The 13771-nt window shown below is 37.9% G+C and overlaps 1 protein-coding gene and 1 long non-coding RNA gene across 3 annotated transcripts; one reads left to right on the top strand and one right to left on the bottom strand.

Moving 5' to 3' along the window:
• Window positions 1–615: 615 nt before the first annotated feature.
• Window positions 616–3609, bottom strand: LOC311067775. The gene is made up of 4 exons (XR_014603286.1): window positions 2481–3609; window positions 1758–1859; window positions 1162–1236; window positions 616–882 (listed from the first exon to the last, which is right to left on the bottom strand). It is a non-coding gene; the product is annotated as an uncharacterized lncRNA (long non-coding RNA).
• On the top strand, window positions 2946–12759 carry sugt1 (SGT1 homolog, MIS12 kinetochore complex assembly cochaperone). Of its 2 annotated transcripts, XM_084089848.1 has the most exons (4): window positions 2946–3070; window positions 3145–4464; window positions 5064–5153; window positions 12061–12759. In XM_084089848.1, exons 1-2 carry the CDS (start codon window positions 3038–3040, stop codon window positions 3850–3852), a joined length of 741 nt encoding a protein of 246 aa, XP_083945974.1. In that variant the 5' UTR covers window positions 2946–3037; the 3' UTR covers window positions 3853–4464; window positions 5064–5153; window positions 12061–12759. The 2 variants fall into 2 exon arrangements, with proteins under 2 accessions (XP_083945974.1, XP_083945973.1); XM_084089847.1 differs by lacking the exon at window positions 5064–5153.
• Window positions 12760–13771: the final 1012 nt, after the last annotated feature.

Here is a 13771-nt window from a genome sequence, read left to right as displayed (position 1 = left end):
TATATATTAAGATATTCAACCTTGTACTAGGTTCTTTTTTCCTGTGTAAAAAATCTCATATTATGTATGCAAACCCATGATTGAGATATATATATATATATATATATATATATATATATATATACCTCATAACATCAGTAACTCAACAGCCCTACCTAGAACGGTTTTCCTCAGCGTTTGTCATGTCTGCACAAAGGGCAGCTGTGCGAAGATTTGCCTTTGGAGAAAACTGTTGATTTTATACTAAAAAAATGTAAGTATCATTAATATTTAAAATTAATATTACCCCAGAATGAATTGCATTGCTATCCCACCCCAAAACATAAAATAATAACAACAACGATAAATGCTGACCAATACTTAATTATATTACTTTTTACTGAAAATATTCAATTCAATAAAACAAACAAAATGTGATGTATGTCATATGACATAGCTATGCAGGATTGAATACACTCTACATGTGTATATAGTGAACATATCTACATTTGCATTCAAACAATTAAAGCATTAATTAAATTATATTGTATTTACTGACAACGAGAAATATTAATAAATTAGTAAAAGAATGAATTAAAGTCACCATCACACAATAAACAAATGCATATACAAGTCAACACATGAAACAAAGCTTTATTCAAACTACAATCATGTATGTAGGCTGAAGGCGCTGAGGTTGTTGCGTGATGTGTTGTGCTTCACAATCTGAGGCAATAAGGGCAGGTGGAGTGATGGAGGGTCTCGTAAGGGCAGGTGGAGTGATGGAGGGACTCGTAAGGGCAGGTGGAGTGATGGAGGGACTCATCCATGGCACCATCTCCAGGATTCATCTCTGGGCTCTTTGTCCTCAGCGCTCACACCAGCCTGCTGACATTTCAGATCCTACAAAATGCACAAACATAACACAAAAGCAGTCATTTTAACCGCACAATGTCATTTGATTTCAGTATTATTTAGAAGACAAAACCGCTTTTTTTTCCACAAACGCCGCCATCATCTTCCCTTGCAGGTCCTGCTCCACCACAAAAGCTGTGCAGCAAATGCACAGAAATCAAGAATCAGAAAAGTGCTGTAATAGCTCTGTTTGAAATTACAATAATTAAAATAACTACAACTTAAGATTTAAATAGTTGTAGTTATTCATTTCTGTAATATACTCACTCAAAGCCTTTGATGGCAGCATTCAGCTTCATGAGCCACTCTCCACTGGATAAACACACATCTGTTCATCTGTCCCTGTAACATCCAGACAAGATTCACATTACCTCTGATTTATGAGCTTGTTTTAACTTTTTATCCAACATTAATGTTCCTCAATTTATCAACAGTACTAATGGACAAATAAAATAGATAACTTATGTTTAGTTACTTTATAGATTTGTTCTACATAATAGCACACATTCATCACTCAGATATTTCGTGTTGTGATGTGCTCTTCTGCAATACTTACTGAAGATTTTCCTGTCAGATGTAAATGTACATTTAAAATAAGCGTCTTTAGGATGTATATGGTTTATGTAAATCCACTTTAGAGACGTAACTTACGTGTCCTTACTGGAGCTCCCCTGTTAGCTAACGTTATAACGTTAGCTAACAGGGGAGCTCCAGTAAGGACACGGCATAATAAAACGTGTTTTTACAGCAAAATCACAACTATACTATACTGTGTAACGTCTTTACACCTTCAACAATTCAACAGTTTACTCTACAGTAGTTCAACACATGCAATTTTAACACAAGGACCCGTGTTTACTCACATTTGAAAGCACCCGCGTCGCCGATCTCTGCGATGTTTGATAATGACGTATCCTCTCGCGTGGCCTCCTGGGATAGAAGAGTATCCATCGGTCAGAGAATGTCTAATATGGCGAGAAGTTTCACTCTCACTACACTTCCGGCTTCTGAACTGGTTGCAGTTCCACTCTGATTCCATATGAGGGCGCTCACAGGACGAGTGCAGAATGAATGGAGGTCAATGGAGCTATACCAATAAAAATCCACTTTTCTCAGGATATAATTTTTTGTTTAGTAATTTGAATGTTGTATTCGAAAGGAGATGCAAAGAAATTACACATTGCTGGGTGTTAGATTTTTTAGAGTCACTTATTTGCTTTAAAAAGTCTTTCAAAATGTCAATGACGTCAGAATGCTGACGTCATTAGCAGAATGCTAGCGTGTTATGGGCAACAACAACTCAACCTGTAAGAAATCAAAACGACATAAGTACTCGTTCATTCAACTTTCGACCTAAAACCCATGTTGAACTTGCAAAATCTACAATCAGATCTGAGATTTCTCAACGGCAATCGGGTGAAAGAGACAAATTTAGCCGTCTAGCCCCATTGACTCCCATTCATTTTGCACTCATGGCGAGCGCCCCCAGTGGATCTCTGGTGGTACTACAACCAAAATTCGGTACAATAGGGCTTAATAGGGAGTGGGCAGGCTCTCCGTAGACGGGCTCTGCATCGGTCGAGCACTCGAAAATCTGGCCGGAAGCAGTAAACCATCCGGGAACTTCTCGCCTACTCTTTTATGAATACTGATGTTTCGAACGTACTGCTTCCTTCACGTACTGTTTTCGCCTACTATATAGTAGGAAAGTAGGCATATTCGGACGCACTTAAGTCCGAATCTCGCGATAATTAGTACGTCACCCAGGTAATTCTCGCCTACTCTTTTGGATTCGTACATACTTTTTCGCTCGCCTACTATTTTTCCCATACTAAATAGTAGGGAAGTATGCGGTTTCGGACGCAGCCGATGTCTATGGTGCTACAGGCTGCAGCGAGACACGTGACGTAGTGTATCTTGTCTCTGATCTATTACCCACAGTAGATGGCGGTAATGCTCTTTTTAAGAATGCGAACCGCCAAATAAGCACAAAGAAGAAGAAGAAGAAGAGACACGTGACTTCCTTTAGCGTTTCCGTTTCCTCCAGAACTTTCTACGGCTTCTGAAGGAAAGTACTGAGAGCGGACGTTTCTTTGACAATTTCGTAGATGAGGATCCAGAGAGAGCGCTTGAGAAGCAATTGATGATGCCAAGAAAGCCCAGCAGCTGCAGCCAGGTCTTGCACTTGCCTTCTTAAGAACAGGAATTGAGTATCATCTAACGTTACATAACTTCATTACTGCTCTTCAGGCCCTCACAGCTGGAAAAGAGTTTGATTGCTCTATTGAAGGATTTCAAACATGGATTCAGCACTGTGAGAACAAAATGGCGACACACGTTCCAAACAAAACTTCAGATTTGCAGCAATCTTCAACCCTTTCTGTCAAATATGACTGGTACCAGACAGAGTCTCATGTTGCCGTTACCATCATGGTAAAAGACGCCAAGAAGGAGGATGTAACTGTCAGCTTTGGTGAGAGAGAGCTGACAGCTGTGGTAAAGCTTCCATCAGGAGACGATTACTGCCTAAATGTCTATCTTCTGCATCCGATTGTCACACAACAGAGCACATACAGGATCCTTTCAACCAAGATAGAGATTAAGATGAAGAAGACTGCAGCCACACGGTGGGAGAAACTGCAAGGAGAAGGCACAGTTTCTAACGTGAAGCACTTTACTCCCAACCAGTACCCATCATCCTCCCACTACACACGCAACTGGGACAAGTTGGTAGGTGAAATAAAAGAGGAGGAAAAGAGCGAGAAGGTGGAGGGGGATGCTGCTCTCAACAAGCTGTTCCAGCAGATCTACTCAGACGGCTCGGATGAGGTCAAGCGGGCAATGAACAAGTCCTTCATGGAATCAGGAGGCACAGTCCTCAGCACCAATTGGATGGATGTTGGTAAAAAGAAAGTAGAGATGAACCCACCTGAGGATGTAGAGTGGAAGAAGTATTAAAAACAGTGGATGACATCTTGCATCACCAGTTATCCTAATGTCCTTATGCTCTTTCTTTTTTTCTTTTTCTTTTTTTTTGCCTTCACACTTCATGCTTTCTCCTTTGTCGGACCCAGAAGAGTCCTGGACTGTTTCCAAAAAGCATTGCCACCAATGGTCTCATGATCAACTCAGCTCACGATGCGCTTGAGAAACGCAGCTCTGGACTAAAACGTAGTTTAAAATGAGACTTCTTTAAAATAAAACTTCTCAGTCTAAAATTAGCTTTAGTCTGGAACCAAACTATCCCATTACATTTTTTAATAGCATCAGACAATTTTTAAAAATCACACATTTAAAGAAACTGTTGAGTAGCTTTAATAAAAAGCTATATATAGCCACTCTGAATATCTGTGAAACACGTGTGCCTCAATTAATGTTGATCTCTGGTTTAATGTACTTCATGGTTTCCTAAATATGATTTCAGCATGCTGTAAATTAAATTTTCTTGTTCTCTTAATAATAAAAATAATAATAAAAAAAACTTCTTGGGCTCGTTCACCAACCGGACCAAAGCAGATTTTTTTTTTTTTTAACCTCAGTTTCATCTCAGTTGCAGAGCGCCAGATATAGGTAAGTTTTCACCACAATCTTTGAATTAAAAAAAGTAACTGTCAAATTGAATTGATATGGGTGATATAAATAGCAAGTAATACGTATGTGATTTAAATGTCACCGTTTTCATTATTATTATTCAGTGTTTGGATTTTGCCGGCCTCGCGCCATTTCGTTGCGCTTTTGTTTATGTTTTAAGAAATCTTGATAATAGGCTGAATTACTCACGATGCTGTCACGAATTTAAGATTATTGAGTTTATTTCTGCACATAGAAGATTCGCTCATTGTAGGCTACTTCCTGTTTTTACCTCAGTCACTTAAATTCAACTCGGTTGCAGAGCGCCAGATATAGGTACGTTTTGACCACAATCTTTGAATCAATAAATTAAATGTCAAATTGAATCGATTTGGGTGATATAACGTTACAATTAATACGTCTGTGGTTTGGATCTTGCGCCATGTCGTCGCGCTTATGTTCATGTTTTAAGAAATCTTGATAATAGGGTGAATTACTCACGATGTTGTCACGAATTTAAGATTATTGAGTGTATTTCGAATCAGAGTGTTTTGCACATAGAAGATTCGCTCATTGTATTTCCTCGTGTTGACTCACAGGTTCCGTCAAGTTGACTAAAAGCTTGTTCACCAACCGGATTTTTTTTACCTCATTCACTACATCTCAGTTGTTGCAGAGGTCAGATACAGGTGAGTTTTCGCTGCAATCTTTGGGAATTCTTAAAATTAACTATCAATTTGAATTGATGTGGGTAAAATAAGTAACTTATTATATCTGTACTTTTAAATGTGACTGTTTTTATTAATATTGGAAATGGTTGTGATTGACACGCTGCATGTTTCAGTGACGTGTTTGAGTCACTTGTAACAGAGAACACAGTTCAACCATCTTCCGAAATTCTTTTTCTTCTTCGTTGTTGTTTAACGGCGGTTGGCATCCAACATTAATGGTGCATTTCCGCCACCTACTGTACTGGAGTGTGGGCCGGAGATAAATAACTAAACCAGTGGTTCTCAACCTTTTTATGGGCCAGCGCCCCCTATCCAATATCCAGGTCCCTGAACGCCCCCCACCACCAAACTAATGAGCGACCAATAAGAGGTAACAGATGAAATAAGTGCAAAATTGACTTTTATTAATACAATTGAACTATACTCCACAGTGATTCGTCCAAAAAAAAGCTATAAACTGCATTGGCATAACAATACCAGTTTTTCTCACATGATTTTTGGTAAATCTGTGGTGGGTGGCCTAAGAAAATTTTGTGCATTTTAATGTTAAATTCATCAATCTGGTGCACTTTGAGAGTTCAAAATTAAAAGCGCCAACCCATATTCAGTGTGCAAATTAAACAAAGAAAAAATTCAAACCTCTTTTAGTTGTGTCTGTCTACATTACACTACTACATAATAATAGTTATAATATTAATTGCATGACAGTAATAGCCATATATTGTAAAACAAATGCACTGAAAAATAAAGGACGGTCATTAAAGCGGTAATGTTTGCACTTAGGTTTTATTACGCATTTAGGAGAGTATTGCAAGAAGCTGCTTACATTAACCTTACTTTCGAAAAATAAATAAATACAATCATGATTTTTCATTAAAAATTATGTTAGAATTGTAGGCCTAAAATACCTTGGTATCAGCTTGTTTTCATCAATGGTATAATTAATACAATTACAATTAATTTGGTTTGAGTCATGTTCATAATCAGTAAAAAAAAAAAAAATCTTCAAACAAGATTAAACGCATATGAACAATTAAATTATTATTGTATTATTAATTATTTTTATATCTTGAAACTACCCAAGCAGCGTTTCGCGCTCAGATGTTATGGCGGAATGAATACATTACCAAAATGTGATTGCAGAATATATTTAAATTATCCATCAAATTGTCATTTTCTCCTTACTTGCGAGTTAACAATAATGCCTGACCAGTAAATTACTTGGTGAACAAAGAAAACATTTTGGTATTAGGGATTGGAATTAGTTAATGCCTAAAAATGTAAAAGTTTTAGGCCTACCTTATGAATAGAATTTAGTTTAATTCATTTTAAAATTCGTCACCAGAGTGAATGGGAACCTGATTTATTGAAAATATTTGAAAAAAATTAAGTGTTTCTTAAGTCAATACTTTTTAATGGCTTGTCAACTTTCCATTCCTCCGCTGCATGATTCTACCCAGTAAAAAATTACCGTCTTTCAACGTTGAAATATGGTTGAAAATAAGTCGGTCCGCCTTGGACTGGTTTATGACGTGATTTCAACTAAGTAGTTTCGGCCGGACTGTTTGACTACGTGTTTTCAACTGGTCATCTAAGACAGGATAAGTCAGTTATACATGCTAAAATAACGGAAAAAAACAAACTACCAAACCATGTTCATTATTATCTCAAATAAATTTAAAGAGTTTAACATATTCCATCAAGACGTTGAAGATCGACCCGTTTTCAACGTTGAAAAGTCGTAATTAGACGTTGAAGATTTACGTCTATTCAACGTCTAATAGACGACTTTTTGCTAGCTGGGTAGGCACCACCGGATTGTTGTCAGCGCAAAACACATTTCTGAGCGTGTGAATGCTGATTCTTCTCAGCACTGGATTGTAGTCAGTGCTTGAGCGCTGGTCTATGACTGGAAAAATAATAGAGTCGTTGCAAAAGTAACGATAGGCTACATGTCGCATTAAACTGGAAGATTTTAGAATGTTAGGCATTCTAAACTTTTGAATAAGAAATAATATCAAGTCGTCAAAACTCCGCGAATCACAACAAGCGTATCGGTGAGAACACTCACAGCATAGACACACATCCGAACTTGACTACACATCATATTTTTGACATTATTGATACTGCTTTCAATATCATAATGCAATAGAAATGAACACAAAAAAAAAAAAAAACCTGCGTAGTGCCTACCTACAACACTGACGGTGGACTTGCGGTCAGGAGTAGAGCGGGTGCGGACGAATGTTTGTTTGTTTTTTGAGCACTGCTGTTTCACGCGCACCCACAATATGATATCATACTCTGCGCATATGTTTTACAACATAATTTAACAAAAACATAGTCCTAACACTTTTTAAATAGCCCACTTAAAGTGTTTATTACAACTAAATTACTAAATGCTTTAAATGAATAAAAGTAAATGAACAAAAATTTGCGTTATATATTTAAACTTGTGAACGCCCCCCATTAACACCTGAACGCCCCCCTTTCAAAAATGTTGCTTCCAACGCCCCTGTTGTTCTCTGAACGCCCCCTGGGGGGCGGTACCGCCCCCGTTGAGAACCACTAAACTAAACCATCAAAAAAATAAAATAAAATTAATAATAATAATAATAATTATATCCTTTCTGCCAATCTTGTTTCCTTTAAAAATCGAAATAACAGTGTACCCATATAATTTAATGGTTTCCCCAGCAATTCTTTAAGTGTCCCTACCTTTCTTGTCCCCCTAACCTTCTTATGCCCTCTCTCATCTTTGTTCTTTCCTTCTCATATTTCTGACACTCAAAAATCACATGTTCCACAGATTCAATATTATCACAAAATTCACACCTACCTGGTATGAGCTTACCCATAATATGTAAATACTTATTTAACCCACAGTGTCCTATTCTTAATCTAGTGAAGATAATTTCTTCCATTCAATTCCTTCCTGTGACCCTCTCTGTCCCAACCTTTTGTTGAATGTTATATAAATGTCTCCCTTTCTCCTCTCCATCCCAATATACCTGCCATTTTTTATTAATTTCTGACCAGATTTGTTCTTTGGCTTCTGCTTTACTTATTGTAATTGCTATATCCACAGCTTACCGTCTACTGGCTTGTTTTGCCAACCTATCTACTGTTTCATTTCCCTTCACCCCCACATGTGCTGGAACCCATGTACATTTTACCCTTACCCCCATCTGACAAATCCGTGAATGAAGTTCTAGTATTTCATATTTTATGTCCTGTCTTGCTTGTGGCTTAAATGACTGCAAACTCTTCAGAACTGCACTAGAGTCTGAGCATATGACAACTTTTGCTGGTTTAACTTCTTCTATCCACTGCAATGCCAACCAAACAGCCACCAACTCAACGGTGATCTTCCTAAATTCATCATGTGAATCGTTTATAAACCTGTTGTCTGAAGTTTTAGGCATTTGAAAGCAAAAATATTGAAGGGTTAGTTCACCCAAAAATTTAAATTCTGTAATGCATTAATCATTTCTTGTAAAATAATTCTGTATTCACCCTCATGTGGTTCCAACCCTGTAAGACTTTCGTTCATCTTCGGAACACAAATTAAGATATTTTTGATTAAATCTGAGAGCTGTCTCACTCCTCCATAGGCTTCTAGGCAATTTCATTCTGCCGGTCCAGAAAAGTTAGTACAAACATTGTTAAAATAGTCCAAGTGACTACAGTGGCTCAACCTTAAGTTTATCAAGCGACGAGAATACTTTTTGTGCGCAAAATACAAACAAAAATAACGACTTTATTCAACTATTCATTTTCTTCCGTGTGGGCCTCTGATGCGAGTTCACGAGAGCGCAACGACGCATGCACGAGAACTGAGAAGATGACGCAGATGGGTCTCAATGTAGTGTTTAAAATGGTTCTAAAGTGTGCATTTCCTGGATGTCTGAATCGTGAGAAACCAACGAGAAAACGTAAAAGTGCCTTACCAGTGCCGCAAAATGAATGGCTTACCTTTAACACTTTCCCATCAAATGAACGCGAGCATCATCTTCTCAGTTCTCGCACATGCGTCGTGGCGCTCTCATGAACTCATTCAGAGGCCCACACAGCAGAAAATGAATAGTTGAAAAAAGTCTGGGTTTTTTTGCACAAAAAGTATTCTCGTCGCTTGATAAACTTCAGGTTGACCCACTGTAGTCCCTTGGACTATTGTAACGATGTTTTTACTAACTTTTATGGGCTGGCAGATATCGATTACTTAGCAGCCTATGAAGAAGTGAGCCAGCTCTCAGATTTCATCAAAAATATCTTAATTTGTGTTCCGAAGATGAACGAAAGTCTTACGGGGTTGGAACAACACCTTTAATGCTTTTTAGAGTTTCTTTTTGAAAGGAATGTTGTGAACAGGATGTTTCATTTGTTGGTATGTTGTGGGAGTGGCATTTTAGAGTGTTTAGTTTAATTGATGAATTTGTTGAAGCTTGAGAGCATAAATAATTGGTAACTTAGTTGATATTAAAATGGCATTTAAGCCAATTCGTGTTTAACAATTTTTTAACGGTTTATTTTGGAACAAAGGATGTTTCTATATTGAATGCTGTGGGTTGATCTTGTTTAATGTTATGTAACAGATTAACCCACAAGACATGCCAGGGAACTACACTAACCTTTTCCACTGGTGGCACTTGCGCTACTAACTTTTTCAGTTACTGGCGCAAAACATGATTTGGTCGCACAAATTATTTATAGTAAGGATAATAATGAACAATAATTAAACTGTATTGCATACAGATGTGCTTTTTATTTTACTTGCCATCTTTTAAACCACATGCCTTCTTGTTTTCTTTAACATTGGTTGGGATAGATAGAAAATACAGTACACAACTGTCTCTACACTTCGCGTGCTTCATACTAGAGCCCTGCATGACTGCACATGACGTAGGCCTATGTGTTACACTCCCGCCCGCTCCCGCAATATGTATGTCCACTCCCTCCCGCACCCGCAAAACTCTGAGAATTTATTCCCGCACAATAATAGAGATGCATTGATTTTGTGTCTTCTCCCGTCCCGCAGGAAAAAACATGTATTTGTATTGCTATTATTGAATAGATTCATGGGGTTGTTTGTTTCGTTTCCCTGGCCGGCATGTATTCTGGACACATACACACAGGACAATGGAAGAAATCGAGTGTATGCTGTTTTTGGATGGTTTTGTTTTTGTTTTTGCTGTTTTTATTCAGGATACTCCGTCTGGCGCGTGCAATGATGACGCAGTGAATAGTGATGATTCTCTCTGATCAGCAGTCTGCCATGTTTTCACGTCACATTTTAGTATCGCCTCAGCTCGTTTAGAACCTCGCCGGAGGTGGTACGAAAAAAAAGTACCTGGAAGCAGATACAGTTACAACTTTTACACAGTGGAAAACCAAACAAAGGCGGGGCGAGTCGATCCGAGCCGAGCTGGTACTGTGTAGTGGAAAAGTGCCATTATTGACATCTCCATCATGTCGCTAGGCTACCCCCCGATCCCGCAGTGTTTTTTTTTAGCCGCCCATTCCCGCCCGCAGCAAAGTTCAAACCGCCCGCTCCCGCGAGATTTGCGTTGGGTCCCGCAGGACCCGGCGGGACTCAATCCCAATGCAGCCCTCTACTTCATACTGTCATTGTGAAGCTTCAATGATTCGTGTTTGAATTGTTTTGACGCAGTTACAAATTTGGACAGTCCTGCAATTGAAGGCCCACAGAATTTACAGTACACACAGTCCATTGCTCCATCTTGGTTCCTTAACTACTGGTATTCTTCGAGCCATTGGTGTCGAAATTCGGGTCCGTATAGGGGTGTAACGGTTCACAAAATTCATGGTTCGTTTCGATACGATACACTTGTGTCATGGTTCGGTACGTTTTCGATACAGCAAAAAGAAAGAAATGCCAGAGAAATTGAATTGTATTCATAATGTCAAAATAAAACCGACGTAATGTTACTTGAAGGCATTATAGCCTACTATTCCTCCTAAACTTCCATGGTTGCAGTTAGTGTTACTACAGTAAATCCATGGTGAATGTTGCTGATCTGTGGACACGGGATAGTTCATTCATGGCACAATGTTTCTTCCTGGTTTCCACGTCAGCGCTGTTTGATCCGTTAATAACGGAGAAATGTGAATGTTTCTCACTAGATCTCACAGCGATGTTATTACTTCTGTGGCGAATTCAAATGATCTCTTTACTGGATCTGGATTAGCGCTGTGTAGTAAAAGTGTCGCATGATCACGATCGGCTCGCGCTGCACTGGTCCAAACTGATAAACGGTCCTTCAACCACACTATAACGAGCAGTTTCGTTCCGCTTGCATTGCGTTTGCCATTTGATGTTGGGCAATGTTGTGGTCGCGCCGGCGTCTCTTACATTATGAGCGCGCTTACATTTGAAATAACGAAATTTTGGTCAGCAGGAAAAATGGTCCAACGAACCGTTCGGTTTGAAAATGCGTACCGAAAACCGAACCCAACTTGATGTGTTGAATGCTCAGAGCACGTTCTAAAACGTATTCTTAAAATACACATTTCTGTTTAAATAAATTCTCATAGTAAATCATAGCATATTGCCTAAAACATAAGGTAGGTACAAAAATAATCAGTGATACATTTGCGACCCATTAAAAATTAGGGTCTCAATGGCATTTCAAAAGGTCGCATATGCGACCATTTTTTGGTCGCAGTGTAGTTCCCTGCATGCATTGAGACAGGTGTAAAACACCTTTCCATGAGGTTGTTTTCTGCAATTTCATTGCAGTTCATTGCAAAAAAATTAGTATTGTGTATATAACACCTGATGTACTCGTTACATCATAAGAAAAATGGCATCTGCGCTAATGTTAGTCTTTCTGTTTATTCCAAGGTTTACTGAAGTCAGCCGGATCCGGGCCGTATCCAGATCAGGTGGTGGACCTGTGCCTGGACCCATCCACAATGCATCCCTGAAGTGCCAGCCTCATCAGCCCTGTGAAGGCCTCATCGACACGACAGCCATCAGCACTGATCCTCAACAAACTCATCTACATACCAGCGTGACTCCGACTTCCAATCAGATGGAACTAGATAAATATTCTGAATGTTCTGATCCAATCTGACTTCTGATCTGTAATGCTGCCTGAGTCATAATCATACACTGTTCGTTCATTGGCCAGAGGAGAACTGAGCGACTGAGTCTGGGTTCTCCCAAGGTTTTTTTCTCCATTCTGTCACCTGATGGAGTTTTGGTTCCTTGCCACTGTTGCCTTGGCTTTTGGCTTGCTTAGTTGGGGACATTTAATATTCAACAATATTATTGATCTGCCTTACTTAAGGTGGAAGATGACGCAATTTTCTTCTAGAAACAAACTTTGTTGTGTTATTTTCATGCTACCACTGTGAATCTGCTTTGATCCAATCCGTATTGTAAAAAGGTGACTTGACTATTGTAAATTGTATCAGTGATCGTTAATTTTCCATAATTATTATTATTTTTTTTTAAATCAAATGTATTTTACAAATTAATGTTCTATAGTAGTAATTACCTGTGATTACCTGTGTCCATAATAAAAATGCCATGACATGACTCTGCTGGTTTTTTTTTTTTTTTTTTTTAATTTGAAATGCACTGTAAATAATTGATTATTGTATACATTCAAACAGCGCCATCTATCTGCTGTTTGTTGCTATTACGGTAGTAGAGCGAGACTGGGGGTTCACAACACACTTAAATTTAATTAGCACAACTTTGCAAATGATCTATGGACATGTTAAGAAGCTATTTTCATGTAGGGCTATTTTTGAGTTGAATACATCCTGTTTTTAATTTTGCCTATTACTACTATATTATTGCTTTGTTCACACAATGCATTTAGAGTGAATTATTTGTGTTTTGTGTAAGGCTCATTAATATATGCGACAAACAACACCAAGTATTCCATATCGTGCAGCTTTCGTTCATGTTTTAATAGATAAAGTGATGGAAGCTAATACCAAGAGTATGCATAAAAAAAAAAAAAAATTAAAAAAAAAAAAAAAATATATATATATATATATATATATATATATATATATAATGGTTTCATGTTGACTTTGTCGTTTTCAACAAAAATCTAATGAGCCATTGATTGCAATGCTTTATTTAGTTCAACAATGATCATACACCACATCAGACAGTTAAGAATGTTAAAAAGACACACCAATCAGTAATTGACATTGTATGCCATTGTTTTCCAACAAATGTGTGTTAATACGTTTTTTGACGCAGTACTCCTGAAAAGAAGTAGCCTATAATATGTTAGGAAAGAATGCTGATGTGATGGCTTCCGTCGCTGTATTTACTAACAAAATATGCATATTACAGTTCAGCACATTATATTATCAACACATGTATAACTTATTTGCATAATGACTGGCTAAACACGAACAACTTCAAACATTTTCCACATGCAGTATTTACAACTGACAGAGTGACACTCAAATCTCGTATTCTTAGAATAAGATTTCCAGAATGTACACATAAGCACTGAAACATAATAATTTGAAGAAGAAATTGTACAAACATAAACATAACTTTTACTCAAAATATCACATTGACA

Source organism: Abramis brama (assembly GCF_963993115.1).
Source record: "Abramis brama genome assembly, chromosome: 17".
In the NCBI taxonomy this organism is placed as follows: domain Eukaryota; kingdom Metazoa; phylum Chordata; class Actinopteri; order Cypriniformes; family Leuciscidae; genus Abramis; species Abramis brama.
This window is presented reverse-complemented; position numbering and strand designations above follow the sequence as displayed.